The 17,472-nt window shown below is 41.5% G+C and overlaps 1 protein-coding gene across 1 annotated transcript in view; it reads right to left on the bottom strand.

Annotated features, from left to right (window-relative positions):
- Positions 1-17,472, bottom strand: part of nr5a2 (nuclear receptor subfamily 5, group A, member 2) — a 62,102-nt gene that overhangs the window by 40,863 nt on the left and 3,767 nt on the right. The window contains exons 3-4 of the mRNA XM_076088140.1: positions 14,205-14,346; positions 6,340-7,052 (exon numbers count right to left, since the gene is read on the bottom strand). Coding sequence (XP_075944255.1) covers positions 6,340-7,052; positions 14,205-14,346 — 855 coding nt within the window. The remainder of the gene's footprint in view (positions 1-6,339; positions 7,053-14,204; positions 14,347-17,472) is intronic.

Below are 17,472 nucleotides of genomic sequence, written 5' to 3'. Positions count from 1 at the left end.
ACTCAGGTAAATCTATAAGTGGAGAATATTCAGGTGTGGGATGTGAACATCACCCCTGTTCTTGCCCCTAACCCAGGGATCTGTCATACCGCGGGATTGACGGACATGCTGCCGCTTAGAGGACTCGAATAAACGGGCAAGAAATAGTCTGTGCTGTAAATAATTCTACTGCTTGAAATGCTTGTGGATTTCTTTGTATTTTGTGAGGTTTTAAGACCTTTTGAAATTTGTGTTGGAAGAGAATTAATGACCAGGATCTTTCTGAGAATATCTGACTGCAGGGATGGTGCACAGGTAAAACATGTTTTGTAAACTCTTGATTTGTTTGAATTTATTAGTTTGTGGTTCATGATAATGTGATTGATGTGCTGAAAAGTAAAATATATAAAATATTTAAATAAAAAGAATATATATCAGAAAAGATATTTTTGATGGAAAAACTGTCCACATTTTATTCAAATAAGAACTCAATTGTAGTTTTGCTAAATATTTAGACAGTCTGAACTATACATATATTTACATTTATTTTTACGTTTATATATTTCTGTGTGTAAATATTACAGATCTTGTTCCATTACCTCATCCCTTTCCTGCCCCTTTGCCTTTCCTGTTAACTTTTTTTTTAAATTCTCAGCTCTCTTTCTCTGTCTTTATATTTATATTTTGTCTTTTAGCATCCTCCACTCCCCTCCTTCATCAAATCACCTTTTATATGTTCTCCCTGCCTCACTTCTTCCTCTTTGTTAGTCCCTCTTCTTTCCTTCCCTCTTCACATTCCTCCTCCACTCGTCCCCTTCTCTCATCTCCCCTCTTTGTTTCACCTCTGTTCTGCTCGCCTGTCCTTTCCTTTCCCCAGCCATCTGTTTATCCAATATGGCCGACCCATCTCAGCTGGGAGCTTTCCCAGGGAACAAGACTTCTAATACAGTTCCTCCTCAACTTAATGGCCCCCAGTTCTGTTTTTGCCATTCCCGCTACATGCAGAGAGACAAAATAGGAAAAAAAAATGAAAGAGACATAGAAGTACAAAAACCTGTCTGGATCCCCCCAAAAAACGGTCCCTGGATGACTAAAATAAACAGCGAAGCCACATTTCAAAACGCCACGGCTCTTTTCCTCCCTGCTCCACTTTTATCAGGTGGACGGACTAAATATATGTATAACGTTACACAACATTTGACTCAAGACAGATTCTTAACATGTCATCTCTTGTTACTGTGAATTAAACATTTAGTAAGGAGAAGGAAGGTGACGCTTTTCCTTCACAACTGCTTCAATCCTCTTTGAAATGTTGTGATACACTTCTCAAACTGTGCAGTTTTGAGGCTAAATTCCTTTTGATGCTGTAGTTTGATTTTCATGCAACTTTTCTATTCTCGTGTCCCTGCCCCAGAGCCTAGTCATGCAAACACTGTTTCACATTTTTGATGCATCTGTGGTGCACTTGCAATTCGCTTTCTAGAGTTTTTGCGGAAGAAAGACTGAAAGAAAAGAAAGTGGGTTTATATAGCTTCAAATGCAAAACAATGTTGTCAGGCCTCATTTGTTGACAGGAGATGGCACACACTGTTGGTATGTGGCAGTCCTCCCAAAACCCTTTACCAACACTTATTGCTGAGAATAAATGAACATGCAGATACCAAGGGGGATCCTATTTGCTAAATAATCACAGCATCACCAGCTTTAGTCAGTCCGTCAGAATGGAGAAGCAAAGGTTTCTATCACACCATTTTGGATTATTTAAAAGTATTTTTTGACGCGGCCCCTCCTCTCCAGATTGAGTGTTGACAAGGCACACAAAAGTGCTCGCTGTCCCAACATCAGACACACATCCTTTTTATGAAAGGGTGCAGAGAGGAAGGGGGGGGGGGGTTGTGAAAAGGGAGTATAGTTAGGAAGGTAAGATATAAACATATGAATCAATAGTCCCAATTGCCCTGCTAAAATCTCCCTCTCATTGTGTTTGGGCTGGGAGTCAGGCCAGCCATCCCAACACTGGAACAATGGAGGAGAGGGTAGCAGTGGACTAGCTACAGTATGAGTCACCCCCACACACGCACACAGACACAGTGTAAATAGACATCTCATATGTCATCTCATTTCATAATCGCACAAACAGGAACATTAGAAGAGGTGTTTTTAAGAAGGCTGTGTTTACACATTTTTATTCCAAAGGTTCAAGTATTTAGATTTGATCAACCAGCAACCTAAACTATTTTGATTTCAAAAATGTTATAATATATCTGAGTTGTGTCTCATACAAGGCCAGCTTAATTTGTTTCTAAATTTTTTTGTCTTATTTGCAACATTTTTTTATCTCCAATATGTCAATTTACTTGCCTCTTTACTTTAATTTATTTTGTTTTTGTTTTCAGTTAGATGTTTTTGCTAAGTACTGGATTTTTCTATTAGAATGCCTTACAATTCGATTTTTTCAGTTTTTTTCCATTTTTAAATCAAGAAAACTCAAAACACGGCATCCATTTGGCTGCAGTCGATGGAGAGACTGCTATCTGGGATTTTTAATACCTCCTAAAGACCAAATGAATGCAGGAGTCCAATCATTGCCAGTAGCTGCCTTTTAAAAAGCATTTTTGAGTATATTTATCCTTTAAAACGCAAAGCTGACTAGTCGACGGTTGGCACCAGAGTGGGTGGAAGGGTTCATGGCAGGACAGAGGATGGGGAGGGGAGGGGAGGGGTGGCAGAGTACCATGTGCTAGCAAATGTCACTGAGAGACAAACCTCCTTAGAACACACTCAAATACTGATGCAGTGTAAACAACTCATACACTCATATACTGGTTTAAGCCCTGCCAATATACTTTCATATGCAGAATACAAACTACGAAACACGTCCACACATTTAAAAATACCTGCTGATAAATATGTATCTGTGCATCGTCATTTTAAAATTACGTTTTATCTGCAAAATGTAAATTGTTCAAAGATAAGGTTTTAGAATTGTAATTTTTCCAAAGACATCGGTATATTTGAAAAAAAGGAAAAATAAATAACAATTAGAAATGCCCCAGATTAATTAACAACAATCCAAACTTTCATAAAAAAAATACAATCCATACATTAACAACAACTGACCTAAATGTGTATCTGTAACAGCATTGATATCAAGGAAAACATACTCAAACTCTGATTTAAAAACGCAAACTAAGGCTCAGTAAACTTAGCAGGTGCATTGGGTGCAAGTGCAAACCTAGACATACATAAACTTATAGACATAAACTCACATAAACATACAATACACACACCTGTCTTCACCCTGCTCCGAATTTTATTAAAATAACCACAAATTGATCGTGACCTCAACCCTGCCAAAACCTTCTCTCATCACGCCACTTTGTCTCTGATTTCAAAACCAGTGCACCAGACCTGAATTGCGATGTGTTAAACCAATCAAAACTGGGGTAGGTTGGCGGTAACTTAGGAGCCCACCCCATCTTCTCAGATCCAAGGTGTTAGAAATAAACGTCCCTCGAGTCATACCTCGTTCCCAGAAAGAGGGGGAGAAAGAGAGAGGCAATGTGCTGCATTGGAAAAGAATGGGGAGAGCTTTTTAGAAGGTTCTCCTAATGGCTAAATATTTATGAGTCCTGTGACCGACGCCAACTTATGGAAACTAAATCTTTAAACACTTTTTTTGGCAGACGCCCCACACACACTCTCCCAGCTTGGCTCTATTACCAGAGAAATTCTTTTGTTCTTACGGCGCTAATAATAGTGAGAGGGGCTGTGTGTTATGTGTGAGCGGTGTCTGTGTCTTGATGTGGGTATATGTGTGTGCGTGAGATGAAAGTGTATTTATAGCTTCCTACAGCGCCACACTACTCCTGTGACAAACCTTCAATTCTGCTCTGAATCCTGTCTCTCTGGTCCCAGGCTCGATCTCACATTCATTAGTCAGGTCCATATTAAAAGGAGATGTCGAAGGTCAGGTGGATTCAAAAGCATGATGTCTTAAAACAACGGGACACTCACCATTTGCAGTAGGTAGTTGTATCCTTAACACCATATGGTAAGAAAAGTGTATGCATTTTTAGTATTAAAGGAAATAAATCCTCTAACATTGGCAATGTTTTGTAATGCTTGAACAGTACAAGACCATTAGCCTGCATGTGCTCCTATGTATGAACACATAAACAAAAGGAGACGTATTCACAGGGAGATGGCAGTGGTCCTGGGCGGGTTTTTCTTTGTAATTTAGTGTTGAACTGCAGTAGCAAACGCATAAAAGCTGGCAGCGGAACAGACGAGCAACACACATACGCACACTGCACAGTACACACACTCAACACGCAATTATGATCGATAAACAAATTAAACCTTAAAGCTCAGCTGAAGATAAATCATTCGAAGGCAAACTATTTGAGGGAGATGTTTCAAAACCAGGAGTGTATCACAACAACATCCACGATGCTAGTTAAAATGTGTTCAATATCAGTCTGGCCTGCTCAGGGTTTGCTTACTCCCCTCACCATCACCAACACTCAGCCTTGCTCAGCAGTTCTCCCAGTATTTACTAATGAGAAACAAGCAAGGAAGGACTTTATCAATCCCCCTTGTGCTTTAGGTAGGTGGCTCTTTAAAAATACTGCAGGAGGGTTCAGTTCAATTATCTCCCTCGTTCAAGTTAAATACGCTCCCACCTTCCCTAAACCTATGAGGACTGTGCAACTGCAACTGCATTGAGCTCAGGTCATTTTCTACCTTTTGTAACAAGCACCCAGCCCAATTAATATTCATTAGGCAAACATAATGACATTTCATTCAGCAGCAAATCAGGGAGTGACGAACACAAGTGGGGGAGATAATTGAATTAGGACAAGGGTGTGAGAAATAGAGAGTTCAGAGTGGAGCAAAAATGATCGTTCAAAGTTAATGGGCAAACCACACACAATTATTAGCTGTGGCCACACCTTACGAGCGAGCGAGCGTGCGTGCGTGCGTGCGTGCGTGTGTGTGTGTGTGTGTGTGTATATATATAAGTGAAGTACTGCGCACCCCAGTTGAATGCAAATACAGATCTCGAAAATGTCAATAGCGGGGACACGGCGTATGCTAAATGTCAACATGTTTTTTTCAAGGACTCTTTTCAGTGTTGTAATTAGCTCTGTTTTTAATATCACATTTATCTCATTTGTTATTTTCCCCTTTAAAATCAAAATACTATGAAATATTTGGAGGGAATTTTGCAAACAGGCCCGTGCCCATGAATATGCAGCTGAGCCTGTGGCGATGCAGTGTGAAACAAACAGACAAAGGAGTCGGAGAACGGGAAGAAAAACAGGTGAAGCACAGACTAATCAAACGCCTTTCATGTCGCTCCGAACATTAACCTTCATTCAGAGCAAATGAAGCTGCGAGCGCACAAACTCTCCCTTGGGCTCTGTGATGAATAAGCGGGAGTTATCACAGTTTTACAGTGAGGCGTTAGCGGACGTTTACTATTGGTCAGTTGGGATTGACGGAGAACGCAGTGTTTACCAAGCTCAGATTTTGTTGTCTTAATAGACTTTGCAGATGACACATACCGAATGAAAATGCCTTTAAAAGAATGTCCATCACAAATAACTGAAGGTTAAAAAAAAAATCTTAAATCTTAAAATTAAAGTAATAGACAATTCGTTGTCATTGTGACACTATTCTCTGAGTGATTTAGTCAGCTCTCGTTTTTTTTTTTTTTTTTTTTACCAATATGCTAATAGCCAACATCTCTTATCATCACAGAGTGTGTGCCCACTTAGATCTGAGGGATATTTCAAGGGGAGATGGGCGGTATGCAGTTCACATAAAGCCCTCAGACTAGGACCCTGTTAGTATGAAAAGTGCCTGAAGCTTGTAGTCACAGTTTTCACAACCCATAGCCAAAAGATGTGTCACACACAGGGTAAATGTGGCTGGCTGCTGTATTTTGATCAGGCAGTGGGAGAGACAGAGGTGGCAGCTACGAGCACCCCCCCACACACACACACACACCTACACACAGCCCTGTGTACTCTGCATTAGTGTTGAGCCAGTGCATGAAAGAGGAAGATTAAAGGCCTATTGAAGATAAAGGATTGAGCACATGATGTTCATGAACTGTGTAAAGTACTGTCAATTATGGATGACAACGTGGTGAAAGATTTATCATTGAAACAAAATGCAGGATGACTTATTGAAGGCCTGCAGAGCATCTGCAAATAGAATTAGAGATTAAATAGTAGCACGCTCATAATTAATAGGAAGGATTGCCAGAACCGTGAAAATAAGATAACGCATGAATATTTTCCTCACTTACAAATGTAATCCCTCTCATCACACGGATCGTGCAAAGCCTACCTTGAGTTCACGGAAGAAGATGCTGCTGCGTGCCCACTCCACGATGGAGAAGAGCGTCTGGTCGGCCATCTTGCACATGAGGCCGAAGGTGTTGAGCTTCTCGTGTTTGTTTCGGCTGGCCTGCTCCTGCTGCAGGTAGGCCATGATCTTGGCCTGAACCTGTGGCTCGTCTGGCTCACACTTGAGCAGCTCCACGATCAAGTGAGGGAAGCTGGGCGGCGAGCCTGTCTGGTAGGCATCGACGTAGGCGTAGCCCATGATGGACTCCGGCGAGCTGGTATACGGGTCTGGGTACTCAGACTTGATGGTGCGCGTGCCCTGGAAGTGTCCATAGGCCGCCTGGTAGCCCTGCAGGCTGCCGGCGTGTGGTGGCATTGCCATGCTGACCGGCGAAGTAACAAATGGACTGCGGTCGTAGTCTGTGGGGGGCAGGGCGGTTGCATGATGATGATGGTGGTGGTGGTGGTGGTGGCCTGTGTGGTGGCCCGGGTGGTGGCTCAGTGGAAGGCCCTTGGATGCGGCCGAGTGGATGTTCTGGATGGCTGAGGAGATGGTGAGGTCGGTGGGCACGGCTTGCATCACCTGAGTCATGGCCTCAATCTTCAGGCCGTTGGCTCGGATCAGCGCCTTCTTTTGCTGCTTGAGGGCCCGGTCGCGTTTGTACATCGGGCCAAACTTGTTGCGGCCGCCTCGCATGCGGTCCGCCCGCACAGCTGACAGACAGATGGAAAGAGAGATGAAAAAGGAGACAAGAAGGAAGAAGACAATATTAGCTCTGTAGTAGGGACATCTTTTGTCTTGAATGCACTCATTCTTGACGGCGTTCATGCAAGATCGCACGATTGTTACTAAGCAAGTTAGTGTTTTATACGGAATGACAAATCCACCATGTATACAAAAAAAGAGTTTCACAACCTGAAAAAATGAAAACTAGTTTGTTTAGGATTGCTGGTGACTGACAGGAAAATGCTGACAATGCTTTTACGTATCAAATCCTCTGTACTATAGCGATGCTGTGAGATTTGTCCATGTATGTACAAGCATGGCGTTATGGAAGTGAACCTGTCATTTGTAACTCGTATGTAGGGCAAAGGTTTACCTGTGGTGATTACACTTGACATCTACCTGTTGACTCGTAAACCCCACAGGTCTAACAGATAGTGTCGTTACTCATTGACCAGAGACTCAAGCTTCTATGAACCGCTCAGCTAAGTGATCATTGTACAGCTGGCTATCTCTGTCTACCACTCAGGAAACGCACACCTCAAAAGCTAGATATTTGTATGGACTCAAAGAAAGCTCTCTTTCATACATTTAAAAATACATATTTTAAAATGTTATCTGATTTTGCAATGTCTAAAAACTTTAAAATGTCACTGTCCATTAGCAGAAAACCTTTTTCTTTACAAAACCCCCAAAGGCTGAAAAGAGTGACAATAAGCAAATTGTTTTTTTTCTGATGAACCAAACATGATGCCCCCTGCCTCCCCCCCCCCCCCCCCTCAGTGCAGGATCCTGCGGTGAGGATCACAACGAGTCTGTGTCGTGGGTATTTCTAATGAAAGAGATGGGCACACGGTGGACTGCTACGAGGGCCATGTGTGATCTGGCCGACTGCTGCCACGGGGAAGCTGCTCTGCTGTCTCCCAGTCGGGGGGCCCTGGTGTTAATTATTCATACTTAATTACCTCTTACTCTGACGAGGCTCGCCGAGCCCAGCGTGTAACGAGCTAACGGTCGTCTGGGAGGCTATGCAACAGAAAAGATCTCCCTAATACCAATACTGTAGACTATTAGATATTATTTTCATTGTATTCAATATAAAGAAACATATTTAACTGAATATGCAAATACATGTGCAAACGTTTGCCGTGATCATACATAGTAAATAGTCGGCCTAAGTCCACTGCAGCTGACGATGTCTTGACTTATGAATGAAACGACAGAAGAAGAAAATTGAAGAGGAGATGTGGAGAGGGAGGGTGGGGGTCAGAGTTTGGGGGTGAGGAGGGGCACACACACACACACTCACACACACGCACACTCACACTCTCCGAGCTGCCTTGGGAGTGATTTTAATGACCTCCGTCACAAAAATGTCTGCCATTGATCTGAGCCGAGAGTGGAGACACACACATACAAACACACACACTCTCACACACACTCACACCCACATGCTGACTCTTTCTCGGACATTCTTGGAGAAAACACATACACACACACACACACACACACACACACACACACACACACAGGAAGCATCACACACTGGCCCAGATCACACAGCGAGAGATAGTAGCAGGCCAGACGCTTGGCCACCTCTGAGAGCCCCCGACGACTCAAATGGAATGCAATTTATACACACACACACACACACACACACAACCATTTCCCAACATGCTTGAGTTCAACTCCACTGCCCACTCAACGAGGCCCGGAGATTGTCATGGCCATTAAAAAATTGATCACACATCAAAGGAAAAAATAAGGAATCAGGAGCCGTCAAATGTATCCATTATACATTATTGTAGGGCGACTTTAACTATTAATGATTTCTCCACAACAGCGTACTGTAATTAATGAGCAGAGAAACTAATAGTTGGCCCTACTGGGAAAACAAAATTAGGCCCCGACTGCCTGCATGCCTGCCTCGGACCCGGGGACCCACATCATCATGAATATCACACAAACACACACAGATTCTTTGTCTCTAATTAAACAAGGTGATTTGCATGCATGTAACACAGATTAATATGGGAGGGGGAGGGGAAGAGGGGAGCGGGACAGTGTATGCGTGAGTGTTGGGGGAGAAGATGAATGTGTGCGTTTGACTGAGGTGGAGACATGTTAATGAGTTAGATGCAAAGTTGCCATATGACACTGCAGCTTAAGAAGGTTACAAGGTTAAAACAAATTAGTAGTATGGTAGTAATTTGTAAATGTTTTCATGCATGAGAAGAGAAACCATTTTACAACAGCTGTAATTGAATTTCCCTTTCATAAAATCTTGTGTCTGTTCCACTCTTAAACTCACTGGTAGGTTTCTGTGGTGCCAAGAAAGTTTTGTGATTGATGTTTGTGGTTTGTCTGGCACAAACAACACAAACTGAATAGTTAGCTTGGCAATGACAGCCACCACTGCTGAACAGGCAAACAGGAAAGACAGCCACCTACACAAATGAAACAAACTTCATCAACAGCAAGCAAAAAAAGACTACAGTGCTGCACACTCAGCTTGATTGACAGGAGTTGTCTGGAAAGTGCAGCAAGGTGTACTTAGCTCAGCGCAAAGGTAGAGGCCAAAAGAAAAAAAGGACACATTCATTTATATATATATGAACGGATAAAATCCCAAAGGAAACAGTTATAGTGAATATATGAGAATAAACTTTTATTTGTGTGAAAATGATTTGGTTTGGGGATATGGTGGGTTAGCAGTGAGGCTTTGGGGCTAAAGCCAGGCTCAAATGCTAAAAGGCTGACACTGTCTTCCACTCCGAATTCCCCCGACTTACTGTCTGAGAGCACGTCCACACAAAAACATACTCGGGCACACACACACATCCATAAATTCAGAAACTGACCCAACCAAAAATCTTGTTCCTCTTTCCCAAAAGTATCCAGTACCCCGTGTACACATCATCTCAAACATGTACGAACACAAACCACACACACACACACACACACACAGACACACAGCATCCTTCACTCACACAAAATGTCTCTGCACACATAACCCTTAACACACTGAAACACATCACACACACAACCTTCCTCAGCGCTTATATCCTCTGATTTATGGTTGTTTAATATACAGGAATATTAAGCGCGCGTAGGTGAGGATCCCTGTCGACCGCCAGCATATTAATGGGTCCCGCGGAGCCTTGCTGACACCCTGTTTGTCATGTCGGGGCCCCGGCCCCTGCTCCGGATGCGCCCTATCCCATGCACACACATGAATACCTATGATACCTATGCATAAGTAATGGGACAGCTCCCTGGCTTCTACTGCAGGTACTGGGACGCTGATGGAAGACAAATCAGAGTAAGAAAGATGGAGACAGGGAGGAAATAAAAAGACGCAGAGGGAGAGAGATACAGTGAAGAATATACAAACACTCAGATGGTGTCGATAATTTGTACTGAATGGCTCTTTAGAGGTTTTGCATTGATAGTAATTGATTACTTTAGATTTGATGATGGGTTAACTGCATGAAAACACAAAAGATATCTGAAATGCAGCATCTCAAAACTGTAAAGGAACCAGAGAGTAAAACAATAAGCATTTGGTTCTTTGTTGTTTGAATATTGTAATCATTACCATTTGTCACGTTGTGCCTGTCCTCAACTTACATTTTCAATGGTTATTAAGAAGAAAATGATTTAAGTTCTGCTTGGTTGAATAGCGCACAAGTGGAACCAGAGTGTACAAATACCACTGTTACGCTCCGTCTTTAAGATGATACACAAGTGAAGGAGAATATTAGGCAGCTCAGTGAAGCATGTGATGCGAGGCAACTTCTAGCGAGCATAAAAAGAAAATCATGCCAGTGGGAGCCGTTCAGATACGTCACGCTTCATCAGCTTTAGTGAATGACGTGCTAATGGGTCAAAACCTTAGTGGGATGTGGCTATTTTTTCTTTTTCCTCAATGAGTCAACAGTGAGAGCTGAGACGCTGCAGTGCATACCGAGATGCAAGAGTTTCTTACAGCACCAAAGCGTGTGTGTGTGTGTGTGTGTGTGTGTGTGTTTGTGTGGTGAAATGAGAGCGTGGCTGCCAGGGTCAGTCATCATTGTGTGTCTGTATATGAAAGAGAGGGAGAGTGTGTGCTCCAGACAGTAACTGGAAAAGATAAATTAGCAGGTTAAACAAGTTTTTATTGACAAATATTAATAACAAATATAGTCATATATTTAACTTTTTATAATTTCATGATACTGGCAAATGTTAAAACTGATGGCATGTAGTTTAATTGATACTATAGGTTAAAGAGTTTTCATTTTGGGGATAAACATGTGCCTTCTTAGAATCTCAAAGTGGATGCAGTAACTGGAAACAGTTTTTTTAAATTTTATTTTGATGTTGCACACTAGGTCAGAGGTAAGTCGTTTGGCACACAGAGGACAATATGATATGCCTCTGAAGCATTCCTTCGTTACGCAAAGACGTCAAGTTTAACAATTTCTGTCATCAATTCAAGATAATACGACTGATCTCTTAATGCTGGGATGGGGTGATATTCACATCATTGTTTACTGTATATCACTCTGAGCCCGTCTGCCATATCACCTTGTTTCGCTGCCTTCCCACAACTTTGAGACATTAACACACGCACAGACACACACTTCTTTACTGCTACAACCCTCACAGCAAACTGCACAGACCGCCCCATGGGTTGGCAGACTTATCGACAAACAGGAAGGACATAGAGCAACACCAGAAAGGCAAAAGTAAACAGTAAAAAAACAAAACACTTTTAGTCAACTTGAAAGTTTTCCTCACATTTTTTTGCCCACATTTTGTCTCGATATCTCGAATGTTGCTGCAAGCTGCTGTGTAATGGTATGAAACTATTGCAATAACAAGGCACATGACCCCAAACCTCCTTTCCTCTTTCACTGCTATTGTAGACACTTTTTTTTTTTAGGTCAAATGACAGCTTCTTACTCTTGCCCGTGGCCTTCTGAACACCTTTTTGGGCTTCTCATGAATATATGTATGTGTTTACCAGGGCGAGCTGTATGTGTGTGTGTATAGCGTGTATGTGTGTGTGTGTGTGTGTGCGGAGGGGAGGGTTGTCAGCCTTTCTGTATCGGACGTCTTTACTGGTTGTGGCAGGAGTCGCCCACTGGAGCTTCTGGCCCCTGACAGAGTGCTGCAGGGCCCGTCTTGCCCCCGAGCTGAAAGCTACCGCCAGCGAAACAAATCAAACGCTACCCCCTCCCCACCCGTGTCAGCTGGAAAATGACAGGCCGGGACATTCTGCCCAGCGGCCATTCACAATTAACAGCAATTAATTACACCACAAAAGGCAGCAAAAGGGAAGAAGCCTCCGGAAAGATTTTAGTTAGGCTGTCTTTGGTCTACTTTCACCCTCCCAGGGTCTTACTTATTCAATACATTAACTTTTCTCAATTGTATGTGATCGTTCCTGGAGCCTAGGGATTTTTAATTTGGCTTAAATTACAAATGTGTAAAGAATTTTGTTTCAGTATTAGACTGAAACTGTATGAATAACAACACCTGCTCCTAAAGACTACACAAAGAAAAACAAATTGTATTTTTTTAGAAGACAGTATTTTAACAGCTTCACGGTTAACGGAATCAAAATGATTATCTTTAGCTTTTTAAATCTCCCATTTTACACGTATTGAAAGATGACCTTCAGGTTGCTTTATCCACTCCAAAATTAGCGATTTCAGAATAAAACTTGTCAACTCATGTGTGGAAAAATATTTCATTTTAAATATTATCTTTGACCATTGGAAGAATGTTTCTTGCCCTGCCGTCCTGTCACTTCTGGATAGCCGTGTTTGAACAAGCTTCTGAGCCACGTTTAAATTAAACAAAGAGGCCTCGAAACGGCCGGCCAAAAGTATCATCATTACCATTCTCGCCCTGCCGCCAAGTTTAATATTTTATCTATTACTCTGTCTGGCAAGTTTAAGTGCACAGCAGCTACAAGATACCCCCTAACTCCCCTTGACCCCATCTAACATACTAATAAGCAATGCTGGATTTCAACACTTTGGTAGTAATGAAAGGTTTCACTTCACAAAGTTCTAGGTAGACATTTGCGAGAACGGATATTACTGAGCTGTTCATTGTTAAATGTTTAAATAAATATAATATTCTCCCTCCATACAGGCAATTATTATGTCAGAGCAGGTATCAACCTTTCCTAAATGGTGGCCATGTCAATTTCGAAGGAAACTATTCACATGCAAATTGATCATGGGAAGAATATTTTCACCAAAAGAAGTCCTAATAGGTGAACGTGCTGTGATTAACTGTGTTCAATTGTGGATCAAAGGAAAAGGCTAACTCTGTCATTTCACTCAGACTGTTAAAGCACCTCTGTGGAAATCCAGAAGCAATCAACCTCCAACTATATTTACCCTCCCAAACTATCAGCAACAGTAATTGCAAACAGGCATCATATAAAAATATCTATATAATGCAGTACACAGAAAGCAATAACTGGATCTGCTTTTCCACTCCTGCAAATGCATACTGTCAATTCTAGATCATATTTTTGTGATTGGTGTTTGGTGTAAAAGCCCAGAATAGAAATCGTACATTAAAAAAAAACAGTATCATGAATGTGCACTTTAAAAAACTAAAATATTCTCCCAGATACTTACTTTAGCTTTTGATACGTTTAGCGCGTTTGATTCATAATGTCTAATTTAAAATCTGTAATGTTGATGTTTTTACTCAAGCAAACAATATGACTACTTCCTCCAGCACTGGTTACGGCACGTTGCATGTTAAGTACTATTAACAGCCATCTGTTCTGTCTGAGAGCCTTTGAGCAACACATTGCAATCCTAGTGGTGAGTCTGTCATCATCACAGGTAGTTTGGACATGAAACCCCTTTCTCCTTTATGCAACAACTGTGTCCTATTTATCTATTTAGAAGAATACCAAACTTTTGGCAGCTACACATTATCTACCAGTCATTGCTGCACTTTGAAACACTGTTGAACATTTCTCCCTAGGTTATAGCTCATTGTCAGCTCATGTTTAAACTGGAAACACGTTGAATTACAGAGGCAGAAGTCCAGCAAAACTGAAGTTCAAAGTCATTGAGCCATGAGCCAAACACCTGAACTGTAGAAAAGTAAACATGTTGCCGTACCTTCTAGCTTCATGCCGACGGTGAGGCACTTTTGGAAGCGGCAGTACGGGCAGCGCTTCCTCTGGGTCTTGTCAATCTGGCAGCTCTGGTTCTCTATACATGTGTAGCGCTTGTTGTTCTGGACGGTGCGCTTGAAGAAGCCCTGCGGAGAAAACCAATTAAGACGTCAACCCGCTTGACCCCTGCAATGCGATGGTAATTGGCCCATTCACACTCCCAGACAGATGGAGAGGGACAGGCTTAATGGATACACACACACATAGGGGGAAGTTTTGAAAGCTACACTCCAATTGATGTTGGGATGCTTTACGGACATGCACATGCAGAATGAAGCAGAGCATGAATACGCACTTCTTACAAATGAAACAAATGTCAGTCTTTCTGGAAAGTTTTTTTTTCATAATGATGTGGAAAACTTAAAGTCACGGAAAGTCAAGGAAATTATTTATGAATTTGCATTTACACCATACCTTAATTTGAATTAGCTTCTAACAAATAAGCAAAGCAGAAATACCTGCCTCACTTAGTGTTTTCACAGCATTATTGAACTGCTTTATAAAGTGTACAAAATGTAATTTGTGTCCTGTCAAAATGACATTACTTTTCTCAGTATTATTAATATCTCATCATATTCAGGCAGCGACTGCAGAATTTACGGGGAAAGCATCTTTTTTAACTCTCCACTTAATTATTGAAAAACATGAGCACAGGAGTCCAAAAAAATCCAATAAATTATATCCATAATTCACAGTTCCGGGATTACAGAGTTTCATACCTGCAACATGTAATTAATTATAGGCAGCAGCAGTGAAAATCAAACAACGGGAAGATGGTATTAAAGTATTCCAGATCTATAACCAAGGAGGAGAATCCTTAAACCTGGTCCTTAAAAAAAAAAAAGAAAAAGAATGTGCTGCTGTCAATATCTCACCAAACCCAAATTTAATTGACAATCTGCATTGCCTGATCCCTCCACAAAAAAAAAATCTGCTGCGCTCGTTTTTGGATTATCGACCTCTCCGTGCTAAAAAAATCCATGCTTCAAAGAGAACTTTCTCTCCAATTTTCCATTTAGTGCACAGCATGCGCTATAAATATCTGAACCAAACTGGATTCTAACATGCTCTAAAAACCACACAACATCACGCCTGGAGATTAAGCGGACAACATCCCTGAAAAGCTTTCATTTGACTGCCAGTTCAAACCAAGAAAAGGCACTCGAAAAAGGCCCATTTAGAAGCAACTTTTGCACATTTTTCTTGTCATTACAAATAGCAACCTGCCTCATTCACCCAAACATGTGACACAAATTAAAATACAGTCTGAAATCATCACAATTATCTGAAATGGTTGTCTGCAATTATTATTCAGAAAAGCAAAGTCTAATTTTAATTTGACAAAATAATCTTAGTAGTTGGGTATTCCTGACCTTGGAATTCCATCCTCAAAAACTGCACTCTCTGCACAAATACAGCAGCCAAACTGCTTTTACCTAACCCCAACAAAGAAGCAGTAGAAACATGATTCACATCACCACTTTATCTCCCCTGATCCCTGTCTCCCATGCTCTTCACTTGCTGTAATATGTGTTCTGTCTAGCTTTGAAATAAAGACAAAATCTCTGGCCTTGCTCATATTTATTTTCTTTAAACTTCTGCAGAGCTTAAATATATTTCTGATATGGCCAATGTGCACTTTAGCTCTGACCTTGACCTTCTTACTAGTTGCTTGTAATGCCAGTATTTTAGGATTATTCTGCTATTGCTCTCTCAGTCTCGGTCTCCCAAAATGAAGCACGCTGGGAACGACCTGTTTGTGTACAATGAGGTCCATGAAGCCCGTTTCAGCTTGTTATTGTTATTCCAGCAGGTATGAGGTACCATGTTTACTTTATGTGTGTAGTAGAGTGAACTAACACTGTCTGGTGTGTATGAGGTGGTAGGATTATGAGGTTAAAGAATCTTGCGTTTCAAAACTGGCAACACAACCAAAGCCACCAACAAATTTTGACAGGGTTTAAAGGGTAAGAGGACGGGGGTAGAGGAAATTCACAAAATTATAAACTGAAACTTACTCCGGTAGCGCAGTACACAAACTGAAACAAAGGTATTTTTTATGTTGATAGAAAACTAAGAATTAAGTGTAGCTGCTCCCCCCCCAGCTCGTGGAGCTGAGGAACCTCCATTACTACACTGGAGATAGATTGTACTGCCTAACCGATAACGAGTATTTAATACCAATATGAGTCTGCCACATGTCAACACACTGATATAGCAGTCCAGCTCCGACAATTTCATGGCTGCATTCTAGAGATAATCAATGATGAGCTCCAGGTAATTATCAATATCATTCATGTTTCAACAAGGATATGCAGCACTTTTTAAAACACTTCATCTACATCCTGCATGAGTGCACACACACACATACACACACACACACACACACCAGAGCGTTTCAACTAAACTGGGAAATGTGTTTGTGGATTGGCTCTCCAACACGAGCTTGTGCTGAGTCTGAAAACCAGCAGAGATGCCCCTGACGTCTCCCTTCAAGCAAGTGCTTAGCATCTCAAGGTCATAATATGGGATAAAATCTATAACATCTGCTTTGAATAATGACCACATAGGCAAGAAATGTGCGCCGCGGCATCAATACTGTGAGCGGCACTTTTACAGCGAATAGTGTTAACACAGAGACAGTTGTCTTAGCTTAATTTTGTGCTGACAGCTTTACTGGGCTAGCCAAAGAACTTGGGCAAAGCCTAATAGCGCAGTGTTGAGGAGAACAGTGGAAATAGGCAGGAAGGGACGAATAGGTTGTTGATAGAACTCAAAATAATAGCTGCAACAGTTTACTTTGCGGTATAGCCTCATTATTAACCTGGAAACATTTTGTAGCCAGACAATGTTGCTGTTCTCTTAATGAACTTGTGATGAGAGTTTAGACAGTAGGATACAGGCGAGTACAAACAGACGGTATTATTGTGTACTCTGCTTCCTGGGTAAAAAACTCCTCCCCCACCTCCTGTTTTTGGTGGTTGCCAAAATTGCAACAACAAAAAAAAAACACACACACTTTGCCTGCTTTTGAACCCGTGTTTCTTACCCAAGCTGTTCACCGCTTTACAAAATCCTCCAACACTCACAGGAAAAGTTTGTTACATCAATTGTCGCAACAATATTTGAACCTTGGCCTCGTTACCTTTGTTTCGTTTTTTTTTTAATGTTAATGACGAGGAACTGAATCTTTACTGTACGGCTACACTTGT

The sequence above is a fragment of the Anarhichas minor genome, unplaced genomic scaffold, assembly GCF_050575085.1.
Source record: "Anarhichas minor isolate MPS153535 unplaced genomic scaffold, ASM5057508v1 ptg000010l, whole genome shotgun sequence".
NCBI lineage: Eukaryota > Metazoa > Chordata > Actinopteri > Perciformes > Anarhichadidae > Anarhichas > Anarhichas minor.
This window is presented reverse-complemented; position numbering and strand designations above follow the sequence as displayed.